Here is a 19,394-nt window from a genome sequence, read left to right as displayed (position 1 = left end):
AGGGCGCGGGCTTTGCTTGACGTTGCGCGCGTCGCGGACGCGGACGCGCGCCTGAAGAAGGGTCACAGCAGCTTGGCGGGCCGGTCGAGGGTCAAGGGTTTATGCAGACTTCACTTTTGGCTGTAACACAGAATATGCTCTTTCGGCTCAATGACTTGGATCGTTGGTGATAATCAAAGTAATGCGGGAAGAACTGATCGTCTTCAAAGGCTACCGGTTGTAATCTTGTCGCGCATCACCTCCAGCCAGCATCGAAATGGAATGGGAAGCGACTGGCGAGGCCCCTTGCAAAGCAAGAAAGCACTCGCTTCTGCTGAGCGCCTTTGTGCTGTACTTCCAGGAATTTCAAAGGCGTTTAATAGTCTTTTCTTCATGCAAAAGCGATCAAACCGCGGCTCACGAGCGAAGGGGGCCGCCGCCTTGTGGCTGACACTTCAACGTGGAGGTACGCTTGCAGGTGACAGCTTGTGGGCCCTGCTTTCAGTCGCTTGAATGTCTTCATACTATGAACGATATCCATCCGATGAGGCAACAATAACATTGTCTTAGGGAAAGGGGCTGCCGTCAACTCCAGGAAACCGCGTCTGCCCCGGCGCTTGCGGGTGGAACAGGCCCCATCGATTCCAACGACAAGCATCAATATGGTATATGGTCATCCCCGTGCTCTTCTTTGCTTCATAAAGTTCAAAATTTAACAGCAATACCGCGAAGTTTCGAGAGTGATTCGGTGTCCAGGTTCGCGTTCCTTCGAAAAACAGGGTGTCCACGTCCTCAAAAGCCTCATCAGGTCGCCAGACGCTCAGATAACGTCTTTTGCCATATGGTTTCTTACCTTTAGCCTTGCTGTCAAGACCTTTGATTGGGGACGTATCCTTGCACGGTGCCCCCGGCCGGACACTGCATGATCCATCGACGTTGGTGCGAAAGTGGTGCTTGCGGAACGATAACAAAGCAGACCCGATTTCAACGCCTTTGTCAGAGGGACACGGACATCTGGTTTTGTATTGGTATTCTCTAATCAGATCCACGACGATTTCATCTGTCCAAATGCTTACCCAGCTGTACTGACCGACTGGTAGAGCTGAAGTCACTGGCGACGCGTGGAAAAGCCATGACCGAGCTTAATGCTGCGAGCGTTTGTTGTACATTCACTTCACCTTTGATTGACTACGACTTGCCGCGCGCGCTAGCCGCAGCCTCCGTCAATAAATACACCGCACTCTGCCCACCATTCTTCTCCCACCAACCACCTCTCCCCTCTGAACAACGACATCCATCTCCATCTCCTTTCACGACCAAGGCCATCACCATCTGCGCCTCCGACAGGCTGCAGTCATCAACAACACCAATTCTCCATCGAGCACCTCACATCATCACCACCGGCATCCTGATTAATCATCAACATGGGGTTCAATACTCCCCTCAACTTTATCAAGCCTGATGTCCACAACAGCAAAGACCACAGCACCGCTAAGGGAACCGGAAAGGCCGCAGGGAACAATGCGGCCCCGACCAGCCCTCTGCGCGTCGGCAAGCACGCGTGGTCTGCCGTTCAAGTCGACCTCAACGCGCGCACTGTGAAGCATTACGACTGGGATGCTGCATCCTTGGGCCCATACCGGCGCTTCGCCAAATTGTACGGCGAGCGCAAGTTCCAGAAGGCCGACCCGCGCGAGCGTCAGACCATCTCTTTCCAGGATCTCCCCGGCGAGATCAGGAACAAGATCTACGGGTACGCCCTGAACTTTGGCAGCATCGAGCTTGCCACCAAATCGTCCCTGCGCACGTACAGCAACGGTATTCGCAAGGCCGACTATCACCTGTACAAGCTGCATGTCAAGCCTGCTCTACGCCTCCTTCGCGTCAACAAGGCTATCAACGCCGAGGCGGCGAGCGTCTTCTACGGGCAGAACGAGTTTCGTTTCTCTTCCTTTTCCGGCCACGACATCCTTCGCGCGTTCTGCAAGACCATCGGCAAGGCTAATACCTGCCGCCTGGAGAAGATCACCCAGCACGCGCCTGTGCAGTCCCGTCACGAGATTGATGATCGTAGAGCCAGTGACTCCAAGACTTACGCTGAAAACTTTGGCTACTGGCTCAAGCAGGTGGGCCTGAACGAACAGGGCCACCTGGCGAACATGTACCCCATCGAGCGCACTATTACGGGCAAGCACGGTTCTCTGGAAGAGTACAAGATGGTCATCTCCTGCATGGTCGAGCTCGAGTCGTCTAGCATCGACCCGAAGCCGCGCACTCTCTTCGAGCATCTCGCCAAGTGCCCCCGTGGCCTGAAGATCTCTCTCGTCCTGCTCGACATGGACTTGGTGGCCGATCAGTACGATCCCATGCAGCTGGTGCGTCGCCTGGCTTGGAAGAAGCTTGCGATCCAGAAGGGCTGGAACGTCATCGAGGCGACGACCGATAAGAAGGGGCACTACTTGTACCCTGGCCAGGATGGAGGTGATGTCTTTGGCGGCGAGCAGCAGAAGAAGAAGCCGAAGAGCCGCAAGAACCGCAAGAATGGGAAGAAGGGGGAGAAGGAGCAGGTCGAAGGGAACTGTGTTTTCTGGTAAGCACCTCGCGGCTTCAACCTCAAAGATCAACTACGCCCGCAATACCGGGCCCTGGCATTACTCTCGAGGCTTCCTTTCTGGCCTCCCTTTGTATCACCTGCATAGCACACATCGACTGGGAAGCGAGGAGCATATTCTGCCTGCTTCCCTCACACATTGAATGAACTGGAATCACGAGCATTGGCATTTGCATAAGCGGTCAACGGGCAATACTTTTGGGCAAAGATCACTGGCATGAAAGCATCGATCGACGGGGCGTCGGAGCTCATCGATCTCTACAGGGCGTTTGTTTTTTTTTTTTTAACATGGGAAATGGCTTTGGTCCTGTACCTAGCTGTACTACAGTAGCCTACATAGCAGTATTGTGGTTACAAAATCCTTCGTTTCAATACAGTGTAATTGATCGATGTGTGCTGATCAGGACGACTCGACGTATTTGTGCATTGATGAAACGGTGAGGCGAATTTGGTGACAAAGCTCAAAGATACCCGTGGAAACATTGCTTGCGCGTGGAGGAGCCGAGGATTGACGGAATCGTCATATTCTCAGGCTTCTCAGGCCTCTCAAGCAGATGGAGTCCATTCACAAACAATCACGTGCACGCGAAGAAGCGCTGGGCCGAGAATAGAAGGTGTGCAGCGCGTATGACGTCGGCTCGCATGGCGCACGGCGGAGAAGAGGTGAATGGAAGGCTCAGCCGCGCACGCAGTCTCACCCACGTTACGTTACGGCAATACTGCCGCATCCTATACTCTCCGCAACCCACCTCCTCCTCTTCACACGCCGCCCGCCGCAGGGTGTTGGATGGAAGGTTAGAAAGTCTAATTGTCTAGCGCGCAAAGTGCCGTCCGAGCGCACAGGATCGCCGCACGTCCCCCAAGCCGAAGCGTCAGATCATCAGGCTCAGAGGCTCAGGGCTGCCGCCGCGAGCTTCTTCGCCGCCGCCGCCGCTGCCGCCGCCGACCACACGCGACCTAACGGTGGGTGCATCGCATGGCGTCACTCTGATTTGCAACACCACCGCCGACACCACCCCTTCGCGCATTCCGCTCCGCCGTGTACACTCTCCAGTCACGCGACGTTGGCTCACCTGCCGCGCGCCCGTCGCCTCAACCACCTGCGTGCGCCTCCGCTGTCGCACCGCTTGCGCCGTCACCCGCCGACACTTACGCGCCCTCTCCATTTCCGACTCTGCCCGGCGCACTCGCTCGCCAGGCGCCAACACGCATTCACACCTCAGCACCCGCGAAGGCGCATCCCAGACGCGTCGCACCTTATCGCGCGCATCGCTGCAGCCGCGCTGACCGGCGGCCAGCAGCTGCGCATCCTCCACCGCGCCGGTGATGGCTCTCGCCGCTCCGCCGGCCAGCGAGCGCAAGCGAGTAAAGGTCTACGAACTGAAGAACAATGACTGGTACGACCGCGGCACCGGCTTCTGCTCTGGCCGTGTCTTGACCGGGCCCAACGTTTCGCCTGACCACCTGGACGCGCACATCGTCGTCGTGAGCGAAGACGAGCCTGAGCGCGCGCTCCTGGAGACGCGCATCACCAAGGACGATGGATATCAAAAGCAGCAAGAGACGCTGATCGTGTGGACCGAGGCGAATGGAGTAGATATGGCGCTGAGTTTTCAAGAGGCCGAGGGCTGCTCGTCCATCTGGGAGTTCGTCTCGGACGTGCAGTCGCGCCTGGCTGCGCTTTCAGGCCCGGACGATGGGCTATCAGACGATTTACTGGACTCTATGAATCCTTTCAGCCTGCCTGAACCTCAGCTCGGAAAGCTGGATGAGATCGAGAATACAATTCGCGCAGTGTCGCTGTCGCAGCCTGGGCGCGATGCCGTCATCAAGTTCATCATGAACCCTGAGCAGCAATACATTCTCAAACTCGCGCCTCTGGTGGAAATGGCAGAGGACCTGGAGTCTTTGCCCGACTTGCACCGATTGTGCACGATCATGAAACACCTCATTTTGCTGAACGACACTTCGATCATTGAGTTTGTGGTGACAGATCAAGCGGTCATGGGTGTCGTTGGTGCACTCGAATGTGAGGGTTTGTAGACCTAGGTGATACGACTTGATTACTGACAGAGCAACAGATGACCCCGACTTCCCGTCACACCGCGCAAACCACCGACAATACCTCTCGGATTCCTCAAAATTCAAGCAGGTCGTCAAAATCGACAACGACGAGATACGAAGGAAGATTCACTATACATACCGTCTGCTATACCTTAAGGACGTTGTCCTCGCTCGGATACTGGACGATCCGACATTCTCTGTGCTCAATTCACTCATATTCTTTCACCAAGTCGACATTGTCAACTTCCTTCAGTCGAACGAGAAGTTCCTGCGAGAGCTCTTTGCCATCTTCGGCCCCGACGAACAAAACGCTGTACGGAAACGGGAAGGCGTGCTATTCATTCAAAACTGCTGCGCAGTTTCCAAAAATATCCAGGCGCAGTCGAGGGCGCATTTGTACAACAACTTCATTCAATTCGGTCTGTTTTCTGTGATCATGTTCGCGCTGCGCCACCACGATGCAGCAGTACGAGTGGCTGGAACGGATATCCTGGTGTCATTGATCGATCACGACCCTCAAATGGTGAGGATGCAGATCTTCAATGCCATCAAGGAGAAGACCACGCCACTCACGGACACTTTGATCGAGCTCTTACTGGTGGAGGTCGACCTTGGAGTCAAAAGCCAAATGGCAGACGCGATCAAGATTTTACTGGACCCGAGCACGACACAAGCACAAATGGACATGATGAATAGGGCTCAGAATGGAGAATTTGTGCAGAAGCAGCGCGGGTCGGGACCGCACAACACTCTTGCGCCCCAGACGGACGCTTTCATCTCGAGTTTCTATGAAGACAGCGCGAAGAGACTCTTTCAGCCACTGAAGGATCTCGAGTTCAAGACGTCTATGTTCGGACTCCCAGTTCAAGAGACGAGTCTTTACACTCACCTGATTGAGATACTCTGCTTCTTCGTGAGGCAGCACACCTACAAGAGCAAGCTTTTCATCCTCGCAGAGAATCTGCACTCTCGCGTGGCGCAGCTACTCTCATGCCCACAGAAGTACATCAAACTGATGGCACTGAAATGGTTCCGGGTTTGCATCGGACTCCAGGACGAATTCCACAACCGTCAGTTGATCCAGCACCAATTGTTCGAGCCTATTCTCAACATAGTCTATGAGACCATGCCGCGGGACAATTTGCTCAACTCGGTCTGTTTGGAGCTCTTCGAGTACATCAAGCGTGAGAACATCAAGCAACTGGTCGTCCACCTGGTCGAGCACTACCGGGAGCGCCTCGTTGGGATCACTTACGTGAACACATTCCAGCAGCTCATCCATAAATACGAGCAGCTGCAGGCACCTCCTCCACCTGCCGAGGAATCTTTCACAACACAAGAGGGAACGCCTCAACGCATCAACAACAGCCAGCGCTTTGGCGACGGCCTCAAAGAACCCGACGCAGAAGAAGAAGCATACTTCAACGGTGACGATGACATGGAAGGCGAAGAAGACGACGATAACGGCCTCCCCACCACCGCCAAAGTCAATCTCACCAACGGCGCAAGCCCCATGCGCCCCCTCGTCAGCTACCCGGACGACGAAGAAGACAACATGGATATCCTCGCGTCCTCCCCCGACCCCCTCAAAGACAAGAAGAGCAACAGCAGCAGCAGCGACCCGACCTCCACCGACGGCGCGCCGGAATCCGCGGAGATCGACTCTCCGCAAGAACCCGCCCGCGGCCGCGACCGCAAGCCTGTTCCTATCGACGGCTCGCCCGGCCGCCAGTCCCCGCCGGAGTCTATCGCTGTCAAGCGCCGCCGCGAGGAGGACGACGAGGACGACGAGCTCGGCAAGCTCATGAGCGGCGGCTCCGGCGTCAAGCGCCGCAACAGCTCCGCCGCGAGCGTCAGCAGCCGGCTGGGCGACGCTTCGCTCAGCGAGCAGCCGAACGGCGACGCGGCGGCCGCTTCGCCTACGAACGGGAACGGAAACGGTGGCGGGCACATGCTGAGGCGGAAGGGCAGTCTGAAGACGAAAAACCAGGGCAGCATCGGCCGGTTCACGATCAAGCCTTCGACAACGACGAGAAAGGCGGAGCCGGAGAGCAAAGACGAGGGAGAGGCTGGCGGGGGCGAGAAGGGGTGAAAGGGAGGACCGAGTCTTGCTCCGCTCTAAAACCCTCACGAAATGCAACTTTGTCCACCTGGCCCGGCGTTTTTCTGGCTCCCTCCAACCGTTCTTTGTCGCTTTCTACTGCATTTTTTTCCGCTGCCGTTGGCTCGAATCGAATCGAATGGCGCTTGCTGAAAGCCGTGCGGGGTGGAGCGCGGCGTCTTTTTTTGCTTCTGCTTCTTCTTCTGTGTTTCTCTATCCTCCGGTTTTTCACTTCTTTTGCTAAATCCTTGAACGAATGGGAAAGGGAAAACGGGGCTTGTCAAAGGGTTGTTTTGCTAGAGGAACGAACTTTTGATGTGATGAGCTGAGATGAGGTGAGGGCGAGGGCGAAAGTGCGCCTGGGAAGGTTATAAGGTAGCTATTATAGTTTCTACCACTGAAGGATCGATGATCGTATTGCTCTCTTTTGGGTCATGTCTATTAGTGAGCGAGGTCTGGTGCTGTGAGGTGTTCATTTTGTTATAAATGACTTTCATCTTTCCATTCGTGGCGATATCACTCAATGCGTTGGCCTTCGTTGGCGCAGGCGATGTGTTGGGCCGTGAAAAAGCTACTTGCGCCAGTTTGTTGTTCCTTGGAAGTGACCTACCCGCGTACATGCTCGCCCATAAGGATGCGATCATGCCGTGCGAATTGATCTCTCAGACACGTGCTTTTAGCCGTACATAAGCACATCTGGTGAGACAGCAGGATCGTCGCGAAACACATGTTCCACAAACACGTGCTAGCCAGTCGATTACACTTTCTTCATCCAACAAGCAACGGTCCCGAGGTTCAGAAGCATCGACAAGGGTCCGAGTCGCAAGCCATGGAAACTCTCTTTGCGAAAGTCGTCGCGGCCCTGGCTGGCGGTGACGTTGGCGCCACTCTGGGGCCGCCAGCCCAAAGTGGCCCGCCGCCGCCTTGACAGGCCTCCCGCCCACCTCGTGTCGATCTCAACGGGTGTAGATAAATCTTGGCCAAGGACGCCCAGACTGTTCGCTCCTGTATACCAGCGTTTCTCAAGACTTCTGCGATCGATATACGGACCCTCCGTTTTTGAGTACCATGCGATTCTGAACCGTGAGGGCGCCTTGAGAGGCGAACGCGGACGCAGAGACTGCCCCCGCGCATCTGGAGAACCGTTACAGAATGGAATCGCCGCAGAAGAAGAAGAAAGGCTGGCTGTCTGGGACTCTGGCGCCTTTCCGCAAAGATGGAGCCCTCGAGCCGTTCAAGCTGCTGCGCCAGGACTGCAGGAACCTCGTCAAGCGCTACCCTTCGGACTGGAAGGTCTTCAATCAGCTCGTCGTCGCCAGCGCCGTCTTCGTCTTCTTTACCAACCTGCTCCCTGGCCTCACTTTCGCCAGCGATCTCTACTCCAACACCGGCGAGAATTGGGGCACCATCGAAGTGGTGCTGAGCACGGGACTATGCGGCGTCATCCACTCGGTCTTTTCCTTGCAGCCCTTGAACATCCTGGGCGTGACGGGCCCGTTCTCAGTGCTGGCTGAGAATATCTATAAGCTATGCACCAACAGCTTCGACATCCCTTTCTTGCCGTTCATGGCCTGGTCGCTCATCCACGCCGGTTGGATGCACTGGTTGCTGGCCTTCTTCAACGCGCACGACTGGACGATGCTCTATGTGACGGAGTTCAGCTGTGAGGTCTTCAGCCTGCTTAATTCTATCATCTACTTCCACAAGGCAGTGCAGGAACTGGAGCGAGCGCATGCCAATCTCCCGTTCGAGGGCTTTCTATATGCCATAATAGGCGCCATCGGCACTTTCATCCTGGCTCTATTCTTGTCCTACGCCGAGTCATGGGAACCCTTGTTTCATCGTTACATTCGCATGGGGCTGCGAGAGTATGCGGCGGCGATCAGCATCATCTTCTTCATCGGCATGCCATACGTGGGCGAAATGAAAGACGTCCCCAAAGGCAGACTCCACACGAGCAGCAGCGGCTTCATCCCCTCTCTGCCCGGCCGCGACAAATTCTACGTCGAGTTCTGGCACCTGCCCGTCAGCTGGGTCTTCGCCGCCATCATCCCGGGCGCCATCATCACCGTGCTCTTCTTCTTCGACCACGAAATCAGCAGCATCATCTGCACCATCAAGCGCTACGGCATCCGCAAACCCACCGGCTACTCGCTCGACATCGTCCTCCTCGGCGCCACCACCGCCCTCTGCGGCATCCTCGGCATCCCGCCCGCCAACGGCCTCCTCCCGCAAGCGCCCCTGCACTCCGAGTCCCTCCTCCACGCCGTCCCCGGCGAAACCACCCCGGCAACCGTCCTCGACAAGCACGGCCTCGAGCGCACCATCCACCTCCCCGTCCAGCGCGTCCACGAGCAGCGCTGGTCGCACTTCCTCCACGCCGCCGCCATCCTGATCTTCATCGCGCCGCCCCTCCAGCTCGTCCTCGGCCTCACCCCCACCAGCGTCCTCGCGGGCCTCTTCATCTTCATGGGCCAGCAGTCCCTCGCCGCCAACCCGATCCTCACCCGCACCTTCCACATGCTGACCCCGCCCTCCGAGCTCCCGGAGCTGCCGCCGGGCATCAAGAGCTACTGGCCGATCCACGCGTACACGCTGTTCGAGATCGCGATGACGGTGGTCGTGTTCATCGTGACGCTGACGATCGCGGGGCCGGCGTTTCCGATCATCATCATCGCGCTCGTGCCGTTTCGCCTGCTGGCTATGAATCGGATTTGGAGCGGGGAGGTGCTGAGGTTGGTGGATCGGTGGGCTTGTAGGGAGGGGGCGCCGGAGGACGAGGAGGGGGTTAGGAGGGCTTCTTTGGCGAGCGCGAGGGCGCAGGGGCAGGAGAGGGAGGAGGGGGAGGGGGAGAGGGATGTTGAGAAGGGGGCGACGGGGGAGAGTAGTGGGGTTGATGTTGGGGGAGGGGGTGGGAGGGATGGTTGAACCTGTGGTTTTTTTGCTATCTTGATTGTTTCTGTAGGGGATAGATGTTGGCGATCTAGCGTTGGCGTTGTTGGCGAGTTGAGTTGGATATATCAGCGGTTGTTTCCCGACTATTTGGCTCTGAAGAGGGGCTTTCAATACATTTCTGTTCGAAAGGGAATAAATCTCGTGTTCAATTGGTGGATCGCTCTTGTGCTAACTGTTGTGCCCAAAAGAGAACTCAAAGCGAACGAATGTGCTGGCAGGCACTTCAGAGCCAAAGTGTTCCGAGGTCAGAATGCCCTTGTACGCCGCGCGATGATGCAAGTGGAAGTCGTGTGCGCCGATGAAAACAAGCAAAACTAGACTAGCACATAGAACTACACTTCAGCGCGAGTCAAAAGAACGTGAAAGCAATAAATAGAATAACCGAATAAATACAGTAGCGACAAAGGGGTGTGAAAGGGGATAAGAAAAGGAAAAGGGTAAAACTAAAGTGTTGTAGTAAATCGGCCACCGGGGGGCCAGGTTGCCGTCGACTGCCACCGGTCAATATCTCACGCGTGAGAAGTTCCTCCGCGGGTATTAGATCCAAGGAAGGAGCAGCGTCCCTCTTGTGCGGGTTGCGTTCATCGTGAGACACCGCATAGCCTCCTCCCTTGGCTTCCTCCTGCCTCCTCTCCGTTCCGCTCCAAACATACATGAAAAGGTGGTGTTATTTTGGTTGTAGCAATGCATGGCAAGAAGGGGTAAAAGAAAAGGAAAAGAACACGCAGCCAGACCCTCCTCTAATCAGAGAACCCTTCACGCAACCTCCTCCTCCGCCCACCCAGGCAGCGCGCCCTCGCCCGAAAGCGCATACGAGCTGGCGCCGAAGCCCCCGAGCCCGGCGCCCAGGCCCGCGAAGCCCTGCTGCTGCTGTTGCTGCTGCTGGGCCTGCTGGAGGTTGAAGGCGGGCAGGCTGACGGCGCGGTTGTGCGAGGCGCGCGAGGCCGGACTGTTGGGGTTGGCGTAGGCGGCGTTGAGCGGCAGGCCGTTGGCGATGTTGATGCTCTGGTGGCTGCCGTGGCCAAACTGCGGCTGGCTGGGGAGGTCGAGGCCGGAGGTGCGCGTCGAGGCGACTTCGTTCGGCGAGCTGTAGAAGGCTTGCTGGGCGGCGGAGGTGGTGGGCACGCTCTGCTGCTGTTGGGGCTGGGGCTGCGACTGTTGCTGCTGCGATTGGAAGTAGGGCTGATCTTCGAAGGCGGACGGGCTCATGTCGGGCTGCTGCTGGGGCATCTGGGCCTGGGCTTGCGCGGCCGCGAGGTAGAGTGTCAAGGGGTTGGCGTTGCCGGAGTTGAGGATGGATGAGGGAGTCGGGCCCATGGAGCCGTACTGGCCGCTCTGGCTGTTGCCGGAGCCCACAGGGGAGATGGAGTTCTGGGCGCGGTTGCCTTGGAGAGCGCTCATGGGCGAGGGCGACTGAACGCCATTCTCCTGACCCTGCTGCTGCTGCTGTTGCTGCTGCTGGTTGTTCATCTGGCGAGGCGGGTTGCCGCACCTGTCCTTGCCGAAGTTGACCTTGAAGCGCTTATACTCGTCCTTGCCGCGGACGGCCTCGATGGCCTTGATGGCGTTGGCGATGTTGGTGAAGTTGACGAACGCACAGCTCTTCTCGCGCAGAGTGTTGATCAGCTCGATCTCGCCGTACTCCTGGAAGTCCTGCCTCAGGCGTTCCTCTGTCCAGGTCTCGTCAAGGTTGCCGACATACACGTTCCGCGAGGCACCTCCAGACACTGCGAGGGCGATCGCGGGAGGGAGAGCACCCGAGTGCTTGCCCCAGCCGATCTTCAGGCGGCGGTTGTGGATCATCAGGCCCTGGAGGTTGCTGAGAGCATAGAATGACGCGGCTGAAGTCGGGTCGATGAAGGTGACGAAGCAGATGTGCTTGTCGGGAATGTAGCGGATGTGGTGCAGCAGACCACCCCTGACGACGTTGCAGATCTCCTCGATAGAGGTCTCAGGGTGGATGTTGCCCAAGTAAACGGTGCGGTTTCCGACGTTGTTCGCGCCACCAGCAGTCTGAGCCACGGCAGCAGCAGCCACCGATTGCTGAGCTAGAGCGCTGGTGATGAGGTCGCGGTCAGCGCCGTTCAGAACGTGAGCGTATCCGGGAGCAATGCCAAGGTACTGCGCGGCGTTCTGCTGTTGCGTCTTGGAGACGTAAGCGCAGCGGTCCTTGCCATAGTACACCCTGCGAGGAGCTTGCCAGTTCGGGTCCTGAGGAAGTTGAGTGACGGCCTTGATGGCATTGCCGATGGACAAGAAATGGACGAAGCCGATGGCCTTCTCGCGCACGATCTTAACAGTGTCGATGGGGCCGAACTTGCCAAGGTCCTCACGCAACTCCTCCTCACTCGTTTCCTCGGGAAGGTTACCCAAGTAGACGTTGCGCGACGCGCCATTCTGCTGAACAGCAAGAGCGACCGAAGTCGGCACTGACGACGGCTTGCCCCAGCCAATCTTGATGTCCTGACCCTTAATAGCCAACTTTTTCAGGATAGCATCGGAGTGGAAGTGGGTGGCAGAGCTGCCGTCCAAGAAGGAAATAAAAGCACAGTTCTTGTCCGGCAGAAGTCTGACAGACTCGATTTGTCCACTTCTCACATGTCCAAGGATCTCCTCGGCGGAGGTGTCCGGGGGAATGTTGCCAAGGTATACAGTCCTACTGGTACCGGAAACAAGGCCAGGGGAGACACCCATCGACTGGTAGTTTCCCAAGGAGGTGTTCGCGAGGGCGTTGAACCCAGTAGTTGGCGACTGGATGCCGCCGAAGAAACCACCGGCGTTCAGCCCGGTAGGCGATGCGAGGCTCGGGTAGGCGTTCGACGAGAAGCCCGCCTGCTGCTGCGGGAAGGCGTTGCTCATTTGAGCTTGCTGGTTCTGGCGGGAGTTCTGCTGAGGGAAGCTGGGGAAGTTCTGAAACTGCGAGGATTGGTACGTGGAAGGAGAGCCGGGCTGAAAGGGGCTGCCAACGAGCAATCCTGAGGGGAGCAGGGGAGTGTAGTTCATGTCAAACCCGGTCTGGGGGGTTTGCATGTCAGTACCATTGAAGGCCTGAGGGATCTGACGGGTGTTGATCGAGGGCACGTTGGCGCGCTGAGGGTGACGATCTGCGTAGCCGCCGATTGAAGGTTGGTTGTTGTGAAATGAACCATGCGAGAAGCCGGTGTCGCTAGACTGCTTCACGGCATAGGATTGTGTGTGCCTGTGTCCCAGGTTGGGCCCCGACATCGAGTCGCTGGGCTGCATGCCAAGTGAATGCGGCGGGAGACTGTCCCGCGGGTTTGCTGAAAGGACGGCCGTGGTGACGCTTGAAGGAGTCCGGCTCAACGAAGCCGAACAAACTAATGCAGGGAGATCGAAGGTATTAAGGTCTGGCTGAGCAGATAATGCAGGCGTGAGGCTGGACCGGTCTTCAGATCGCGACGACGTGAGACAACAATGCTCGGGCCTGCGTCTGTATGCAATGCAGAAGAGCCGCCGGGCGATGCGGTCGGCTTTGTGACGACGGCTTCTAGAGCAGCGCCGGAATATGTACAGTTCCTCCTCGTTCGGGCTCCCTGTGTATCCTATCCAACTCTTCAAGCGTGGAGCGTTGCGCGGATGGCTCGACCACTATAGCAGGGCTCGGTAATTAGGAGGGCTCCACCGTTGGTGAGCACAAGCGGGACGGAGACGAAGAAGAGGGACGGGCGAAGATAAACAATGGCAAGCTCTCGAGGCCAATGGGTGTGGTGAAGAAGGGCAAGTGAAAGGAGCGACGGCGCCAGAGCCAGCGACAGGGTGCAACGCTTGAAGAAAGCAGCGGCGGCAGCAGGAGCAAAGAGCGACGAGGGAACGATGGGCTGGGCTAATGTTATGGATACATGGTCCCGGCGGCGTGGGAGATGAGGTTCCGTACGGAGACTAAAAAAGGGGGCTTTCGAGAACCCTTGGAACACCCCGAATCCTTCCCTTTTGGGCTTGGCCCAGACCCAATGGTTCGACGGCGGCCAAACGTGAAGATTAGCCATGTCTTGCGCTGTGAACGGCCGGGGCAGCGCTGTGACCGGCGTCCTTTGCGAGCGTTTCTGCAGCGCGTGAAGACTGAAGGCCGTGGTGTCTCCAGGTGCGCTGTCAGGGCCCCCTAAGCCTTAGCGGCTGGCTGGCCGAGGGGAATCGTCCTGTTCCTGACTAGGGCTGCGGGCAGCTAATCACGCATGCCAGCCCGCTACCCTTCCTGCGCCCGGCGGGCATGGGGTCTCCAAAGCCAATCGGCACCTGGCAGGCGGTTTGCGTTTGTCTGCACTCTGCCGTGCCTGTGTCGCCGTGGGCCTTGGAGAAGCAGTGCTAGTAGTGCTGGCCATGCGGTGCCGGAGTGCCATAGCGTCCGTCTACCGTGGACGAGGAGCAGCAGACATCCCGTAGTCGTGGTCAAGGCTCCACGTGGACACGTCCGCATTGATCCTTGTCCCATGCTCTTGCCCGCCCGATTCGGACACCAGGAACAGGCCTTACGTGTTGCACAGCGAGCACTGGACGCGGGTCGCCATCGAGCTGCGTTGTGGTCGAGCGCGACAGCAGCGCACAGAGCGCAGTACCGCCGTACTATGTGCTGCTCCGTCCATGAGGGGATCCTGCGACTCTTGATCGTGTGATATGGTCACGGCTGTTCACCGTGCTCTCTCTGTGTCCTCCCGGGCCAGATTGCTTGGGAGGGATGGCGCGATGGATACGCATTGCTCCGGTAGGGGTCGTTGTATGAGGGGCGACATCGCCACACGAATATGGTTCTCTGTGACATTCGGATCTCGCAGTCACTTCTGCAGCACGTGTGTTGGTGGAAATGACAAGTCACGCTAATCACGGATGTACATGATATTCCCAGGCAGCCATCAATGGCAAGAACGATGCCGCAAGCCGTCCTTCGCCTAGAACCCAAACCTTACAGCGTACCGCAACAATCGTGCCTTGCGAGGCATTACGAGACAGCAGTCGTCTTTATCGTGCTGCATATGAAATTAGCTTCTGTAGGTCGTGGGCACTGATCGTCGCACGCAATTCTATGCGCATACTCGGTTCTGTCGGCACTGTCTGAACCAAACCCCGCGTAGACCATCCCCATCGAGAGGGGGAACAAGACGGTAATAACTGACCAACGTAAAAACTAAGTGTAGCCATAGCCGCATTCTAGTAATCACAACGCCTTCTCCTCGTTGTTTCATAAAATCGAACGTTCGCATACGAAAGATTCGCAGCATACCCGCTCTCCCAATAGCCAACACCCACTAATAGTCATGGAGTACGACACATCAACCACCACCACCAACCCCAAACCCAATCCCCATCCACACCCCATCCAACCCAACACCCACACCGGCCGCCACCGCGTCCCCGGCCCCGCCGTAGACACCACCGCTCTAGCCCAACCCATCACCTTCCCCTTCAGCAACCGCACGGCCCCCAACCGCTTCCTCAAAGCGCCCATGACCGAGCGCCTCTGCCACTGGAACGCCGACGGCTCGCCCATCAGCGCCCGCGGCTTCCCCTCGGCGGCCTACATGCGGCTGTACGAGCGCTGGGGCGGCGGCGCGATCGGCGTCATCGTCGCGGGCAACGTGATGGTGCGGTACGACGCGCTGGAAGCGTACGGGAACCCCGTGCTGTGCGATGACCACGACAATCGCGTCGAGGCGTTTCGGGAAGTGGCGAGAGTGGCGAAGCGGAATGGGAGTCTGTTCGTTGCGCAGCTCAGCCATCCGGGCAGGCAGGGGGGCGCGGCGTTGAATCCGAATCCGGTGAGCGCGAGTGATGTGCAGTTGAAGATTGCGTGGGCGGGGAATTCGTTTAATAAGCCGAGGCCGTTGACGGTGCCGGAGATCAAAGAGCTGGTGAGGGACTTCGGGGAGACGGCGGCGCTGTGTTATCGGGCTGGAATTGATGGGGTGCAGATTCACTGTGCCCATGGGTATTTGTTGGCCCAATTCTTGTCGCTGACGACCAACAAGAGGACGGACGAGTATGGAGGGGGTCTTGAGAATCGGAGCCGGATCGTGTTTGAAGTAATCAAGGAAGTGAGGGAGAGGGTGCCGGATCCGAGTTTCATTATTTGCGTGAAGATCAACAGTGTCGAGTTTCAGCCTGGTGGACAGACGCCTCAGGACTGTAGGAATCTGTGTGTGAAGCTTGAACAGGCGGGTATCGATTTTATTGACATGTCCGGTAAGCAAGATAGCACCTGGTTCACTCTCGATGCCTTCCTCTGACGTTCATTTAGGCGGAACTTTCGAAGGGAGAGCATTCGAGCACAAGAAGGAAAGCACCAAGGCTCGCGAAAGCTACTTCATAGAGTTCGCAGAGATGCTGCGGCCGTTGCTCAAGAAGACGAAAGTCTACGTGACGGGCGGCTTCCGAACAGCATCCGGCATGGTTCGAGCAATCGAAGACAACGCCTGCGATGGAGTCGGCATTGGGAGACCGCTAGGTGCTGAGCCGTTATTCTGCAAGCATATCTTAGAAGGCAGAGTGCAAGGTGCCATCGAGAATTTGGTGCCGCTGCCTCAGAATACGCAAGGTTAGTCGAAACCAGCCGATTCCTGTGACATGGTGCTGTGTCGCTAACCCTTGATGTCCAACGCGAACAGCAACTGGCACACAGCTGCATCAAGTCGGAAACGGCGACAAGCTTGTCAGCGACTGGTCGGAAGAGAGCGAAGTCAAGCGCTGGATCGAAGAGTTCGAAAAGGAGACGAAGCGGAGAGAAGCCATGCTGCCCAAGATCGACAGTTCGGGCTATCCAGCGTTGAAGGCAGAGATTGGCGTGGAATACTCATGATGGGCAGTCTTGAATTAGAGCCGTCACATTGAGCGTGACGGCATGGAATTTGATATCCGTATCTTCAACCGGGATGGACCCAGATACTTTAGGAGAAATTTTAACGCCAGCATGTTAGACTAGGACATGACAATTAGGCCGATGATCGACAGGAAAAGGCCAGTGATCAAAGAGCCAGATGTTGAAGTATATGCTGGCTCTGCTGCGGACCCAGTCTGCTCTGCCACTGGCGATGACCTCGAGGGGTCTCCTTCCTGGCCTACGTCGACCCCACTGCTACTCTCGTCTCCTGGACCTGGCGTCGATGTGCTGGTTCCGGTTGCCACGACGAGGCTTGTGCCACTCAAAAAGACAGACTCGCCGTCGATCACTGTCGTGGCATCCGGTCTGACGGTATGACCGTCGATGATGACCATAGAACTTTCCACAGCGTGGGCTGTATAGGCACCGCCGCCGATCGTGATGGTCTGTTGCGGGGCATTGGTGAGGAGGGCTGGTGTCCACGGGCTTATGTCACCAGTAGGTCGACCATTAGTGTCGATCTGCTGGCCCACGCTGGCTGTGGAAGTCGTTCCTTCAGCTATGATCAAAATGCCTGAGCCAGACGGCAAAGTCGTAAATGTGCTCCCGTCTCTTGTAAGAAATGGGCCACCAGGACTAGCCGTAGGCGAGCCGGGGACTTGAAGGATGGAGCCCTCATTTTCCACGTGGGCTTTCGCGGGCGTCGATATGGCGGTTGGTGGGCTTGGGAGGTCCAGGACAGTTCTCGAGCGTTCGGTGTGTACAGTCCACGCGATGGATGTCTCATTCCTCGGAACATCCGGGATGATCGTTGGACCATTCTGATCCGAGGAAATCAAAGTTTCAGTCGCGTTAGCAAGGGCGGTTTGGCGTGGAAGGATGTCAGCCGCAATGGAGTATCTCGTCGAGAGCGCCAATATTAGCAATAAGTGCCTTATGTTCCCGGCCATTGCTGTCTTGTGAGGTGTGCTGTACGCGGCACTAGAGAAAGATCTCAGAAAGATGGCAACGCTGGAAATCGTTTGCGGGAGGCTGAAGAGCAAGGTTGTGTCCGTGTTATTTTTATACTTGTTTTATGAACCGCTCTAGACCTAGCTGCGGATAAAAGGCCTCGTTGGGACTGGCGGTAGAGCTGCAGGATTGTGTGGCTTGCAGCAGCTGACAATGTTTATATTGCTCTCGTAAAGAAGCGAAGCGAGGCCCTTGGCACCTTCAACACGATGTGCTGAGTCTCACACTATGATGATCTCCGAGCCTTGAATTCAAGCTAACTGTCACCATTACAGGCGTGGAAAAGCACATAAGTGGTTTTCAGGGCTGCTAATACTCCAGCTTGGATATAGGTAAGGCAGGATACCAGTCCTCCGGACACATGCTCAAGGGTAAGTTGCCCAAGGTTTCTCCGCACTATCACAAGACCAGCATGGTACAGAGTCGCTAGATATGTCTGTCAGCAGGTTAGTACATTCCGCTTGCGATGAATACTCGGTCGAGTGTTGTTGATGTTACAGAAGATTCCTATTCCCGGCATTCGCACGAACTGTTCATGTCATGTTTGGCATCAACGTGGGCTGTGGCAAGATGACACCTTGATAGGCGACAGGCTGTGGCGATCGGGCACTTAAGGCATGTAGCGTTAGCAGATGGGCCGCGATGCTTTTTGCTTTGAAACGGGCGCAACTGTGACCAAAGCTGGGATCAATCGACTGTAGCCAGAAATGAAGTCGATTGGATTTGGTGATATTTCGTTGCGTGTAGGTTCGTTATGCCGATCGCAAAGTGAATGAGAAGTCGCTTCTGTGTCGGTGTCGTTTTCAATAGCGGTAGCGTACATTTGCTGCATGTGAGTAATCCTTCGCCCCCTTCTTCTAATACCGATAGTTCCAATGATAGCGATGTGACACGTTGACCCAAAGGATTGGTTGAAAGCTGCTTTCAATTCGCTTTAGGTAGCTACACCCACCACATGACTGAACGCCGTCCTGGCTTTAGACTTGCAACCTGTCATGCAAGTATCGAAACCATAATGAAATGCAGCGCACAACCTCATCACCCAGAAGTAGCGCGAGGAAATCGAGTCGTCTATTTCTTCTTCTTGTCGGCGCCACCGGTCTTCTTCGCGGTACCACGGAACTCCTTCGCCCTGTTCTTGCGCTGCTTGCCTGTTCCAATGTGTTAGTGCTCCGTCCGTATCCATGCATGTCTTCTCCAGTGCTCCTCTCCGACGGTGGGACGTACGCTGCTGTCTGCTGGGCTTCTCGATCTTGGTGGCCTGGCCGTAACGGACGAGCCTGTAGTGGGGCTCGAACTTCTTCATGGCCTCGTTGCTGTCGTAGATCAGGGCGAAGCCGGTGCTCTTGCCGCCACCGTACTGGGTGCGGAAACCGAAGCAGGAGACCTGGTCCTTCTCGGCCTTGTAGAGCTCGGAGAGCTTGGCGCGGAGCTCATCCTTGGAGACGTTCGGGCGGTTGGGGTGCAGGACGTCACTGTACAATGTATCGTTAGCCCATGTTGTTCCGTCTCTTGTCTGCCAATTTCGTGCGCTCGGTGTGTTCGTCGGTGGCGGCGGAGGCGAAGATTGCGGCATCGTGGAGGGGTTGTACGCACACGACCATCTGCTTGCGGCCCAGGAGAGGGTTGCGAATGAACTTGCGCGTGCGCAGGGTCACCTGAGAGTCCGACATCGTGATGGGTGCTTGTCGTGATCGAAAATCGTCGGATGGTGGGAGAGGTCGTCGATGGCTGCGCTCGCCCGGCTGCTTCAAACTGTCTGCGGCGAGAAATTCGCTCGCGAGTTGTGGGGCGGAAAGTTTCCGTACGGCTTGGCGTATCAAGCCCGCGTCGGCGAACGAGCA

The 19,394-nt window shown here is 56.8% G+C and overlaps 6 protein-coding genes across 6 annotated transcripts; 4 read left to right on the top strand and 2 right to left on the bottom strand.

The window, feature by feature from the left end:
* Nucleotides 1–1,403: 1,403 nt before the first annotated feature.
* WHR41_02569 (uncharacterized protein) lies at nt 1,404–2,573 on the top strand (the record flags this gene model as incomplete). The annotated part of the gene is made up of 1 exon (XM_069371175.1): nt 1,404–2,573. The coding sequence occupies one exon, from the start codon at nt 1,404–1,406 to the stop codon at nt 2,571–2,573; it is 1,170 nt and encodes a 389-aa protein (XP_069232049.1).
* A 961-nt stretch (nt 2,574–3,534) lies between these two features.
* WHR41_02568 (uncharacterized protein) lies at nt 3,535–6,746 on the top strand (the record flags this gene model as incomplete). Its single annotated transcript, XM_069371174.1, has 2 exons — nt 3,535–4,619; nt 4,672–6,746. The coding sequence occupies exons 1-2, from the start codon at nt 3,917–3,919 to the stop codon at nt 6,744–6,746; spliced, it is 2,778 nt and encodes a 925-aa protein (XP_069232050.1). The 5' UTR covers nt 3,535–3,916.
* A 1,161-nt stretch (nt 6,747–7,907) lies between these two features.
* Nucleotides 7,908–9,683, top strand: WHR41_02567 (uncharacterized protein; the record flags this gene model as incomplete). Its single annotated transcript, XM_069371173.1, has 1 exon — nt 7,908–9,683. One exon carries the CDS (start codon nt 7,908–7,910, stop codon nt 9,681–9,683), a length of 1,776 nt encoding a protein of 591 aa, XP_069232045.1.
* Nucleotides 9,684–10,466: 783 nt separating this feature from the next.
* Nucleotides 10,467–12,935, bottom strand: WHR41_02566 (uncharacterized protein; the record flags this gene model as incomplete). The annotated part of the gene is made up of 1 exon (XM_069371172.1): nt 10,467–12,935. One exon carries the CDS (start codon nt 12,933–12,935, stop codon nt 10,467–10,469), a length of 2,469 nt encoding a protein of 822 aa, XP_069232046.1.
* A 2,045-nt stretch (nt 12,936–14,980) lies between these two features.
* On the top strand, nt 14,981–16,637 carry WHR41_02565 (uncharacterized protein; the record flags this gene model as incomplete). The annotated part of the gene is made up of 3 exons (XM_069371171.1): nt 14,981–15,905; nt 15,961–16,257; nt 16,328–16,637. 3 exons carry the CDS (start codon nt 14,981–14,983, stop codon nt 16,516–16,518), a joined length of 1,413 nt encoding a protein of 470 aa, XP_069232047.1. The 3' UTR covers nt 16,519–16,637.
* Nucleotides 16,638–18,457: 1,820 nt separating this feature from the next.
* WHR41_02564 (40S ribosomal protein eS24) lies at nt 18,458–19,311 on the bottom strand. The gene is made up of 3 exons (XM_069371170.1): nt 19,147–19,311; nt 18,778–19,025; nt 18,458–18,701 (listed from the first exon to the last, which is right to left on the bottom strand). The coding sequence occupies exons 1-3, from the start codon at nt 19,221–19,223 to the stop codon at nt 18,622–18,624; spliced, it is 405 nt and encodes a 134-aa protein (XP_069232048.1). The 5' UTR covers nt 19,224–19,311; the 3' UTR covers nt 18,458–18,621.
* Between the last annotated feature and the right edge of the window lie 83 nt (nt 19,312–19,394).

Source organism: Cladosporium halotolerans (genome assembly GCF_011745625.1).
Source record: "Cladosporium halotolerans strain TM138-S3 chromosome Unknown Sca6, whole genome shotgun sequence".
NCBI classification, from domain to species: Eukaryota; Fungi; Ascomycota; class Dothideomycetes; order Cladosporiales; family Cladosporiaceae; genus Cladosporium; species Cladosporium halotolerans.
This window is presented reverse-complemented; position numbering and strand designations above follow the sequence as displayed.

Coding starts and splice junctions, on each gene's coding strand:
- WHR41_02564 (XM_069371170.1), bottom strand. CDS start 19,223: ATGTCGGACTCTCAGGTGACCCTGCGCACGCGCAAGTTCATTCGCAAC. Junction 19,026..19,146: donor GGCCGCAAGCAGATGGTCGT/GTGCGTACAACC, acceptor TACATTGTACAG/TGACGTCCTGCACCCCAACC. Junction 18,702..18,777: donor GAAGCCCAGCAGACAGCAGC/GTACGTCCCACC, acceptor ACATTGGAACAG/GCAAGCAGCGCAAGAACAGG.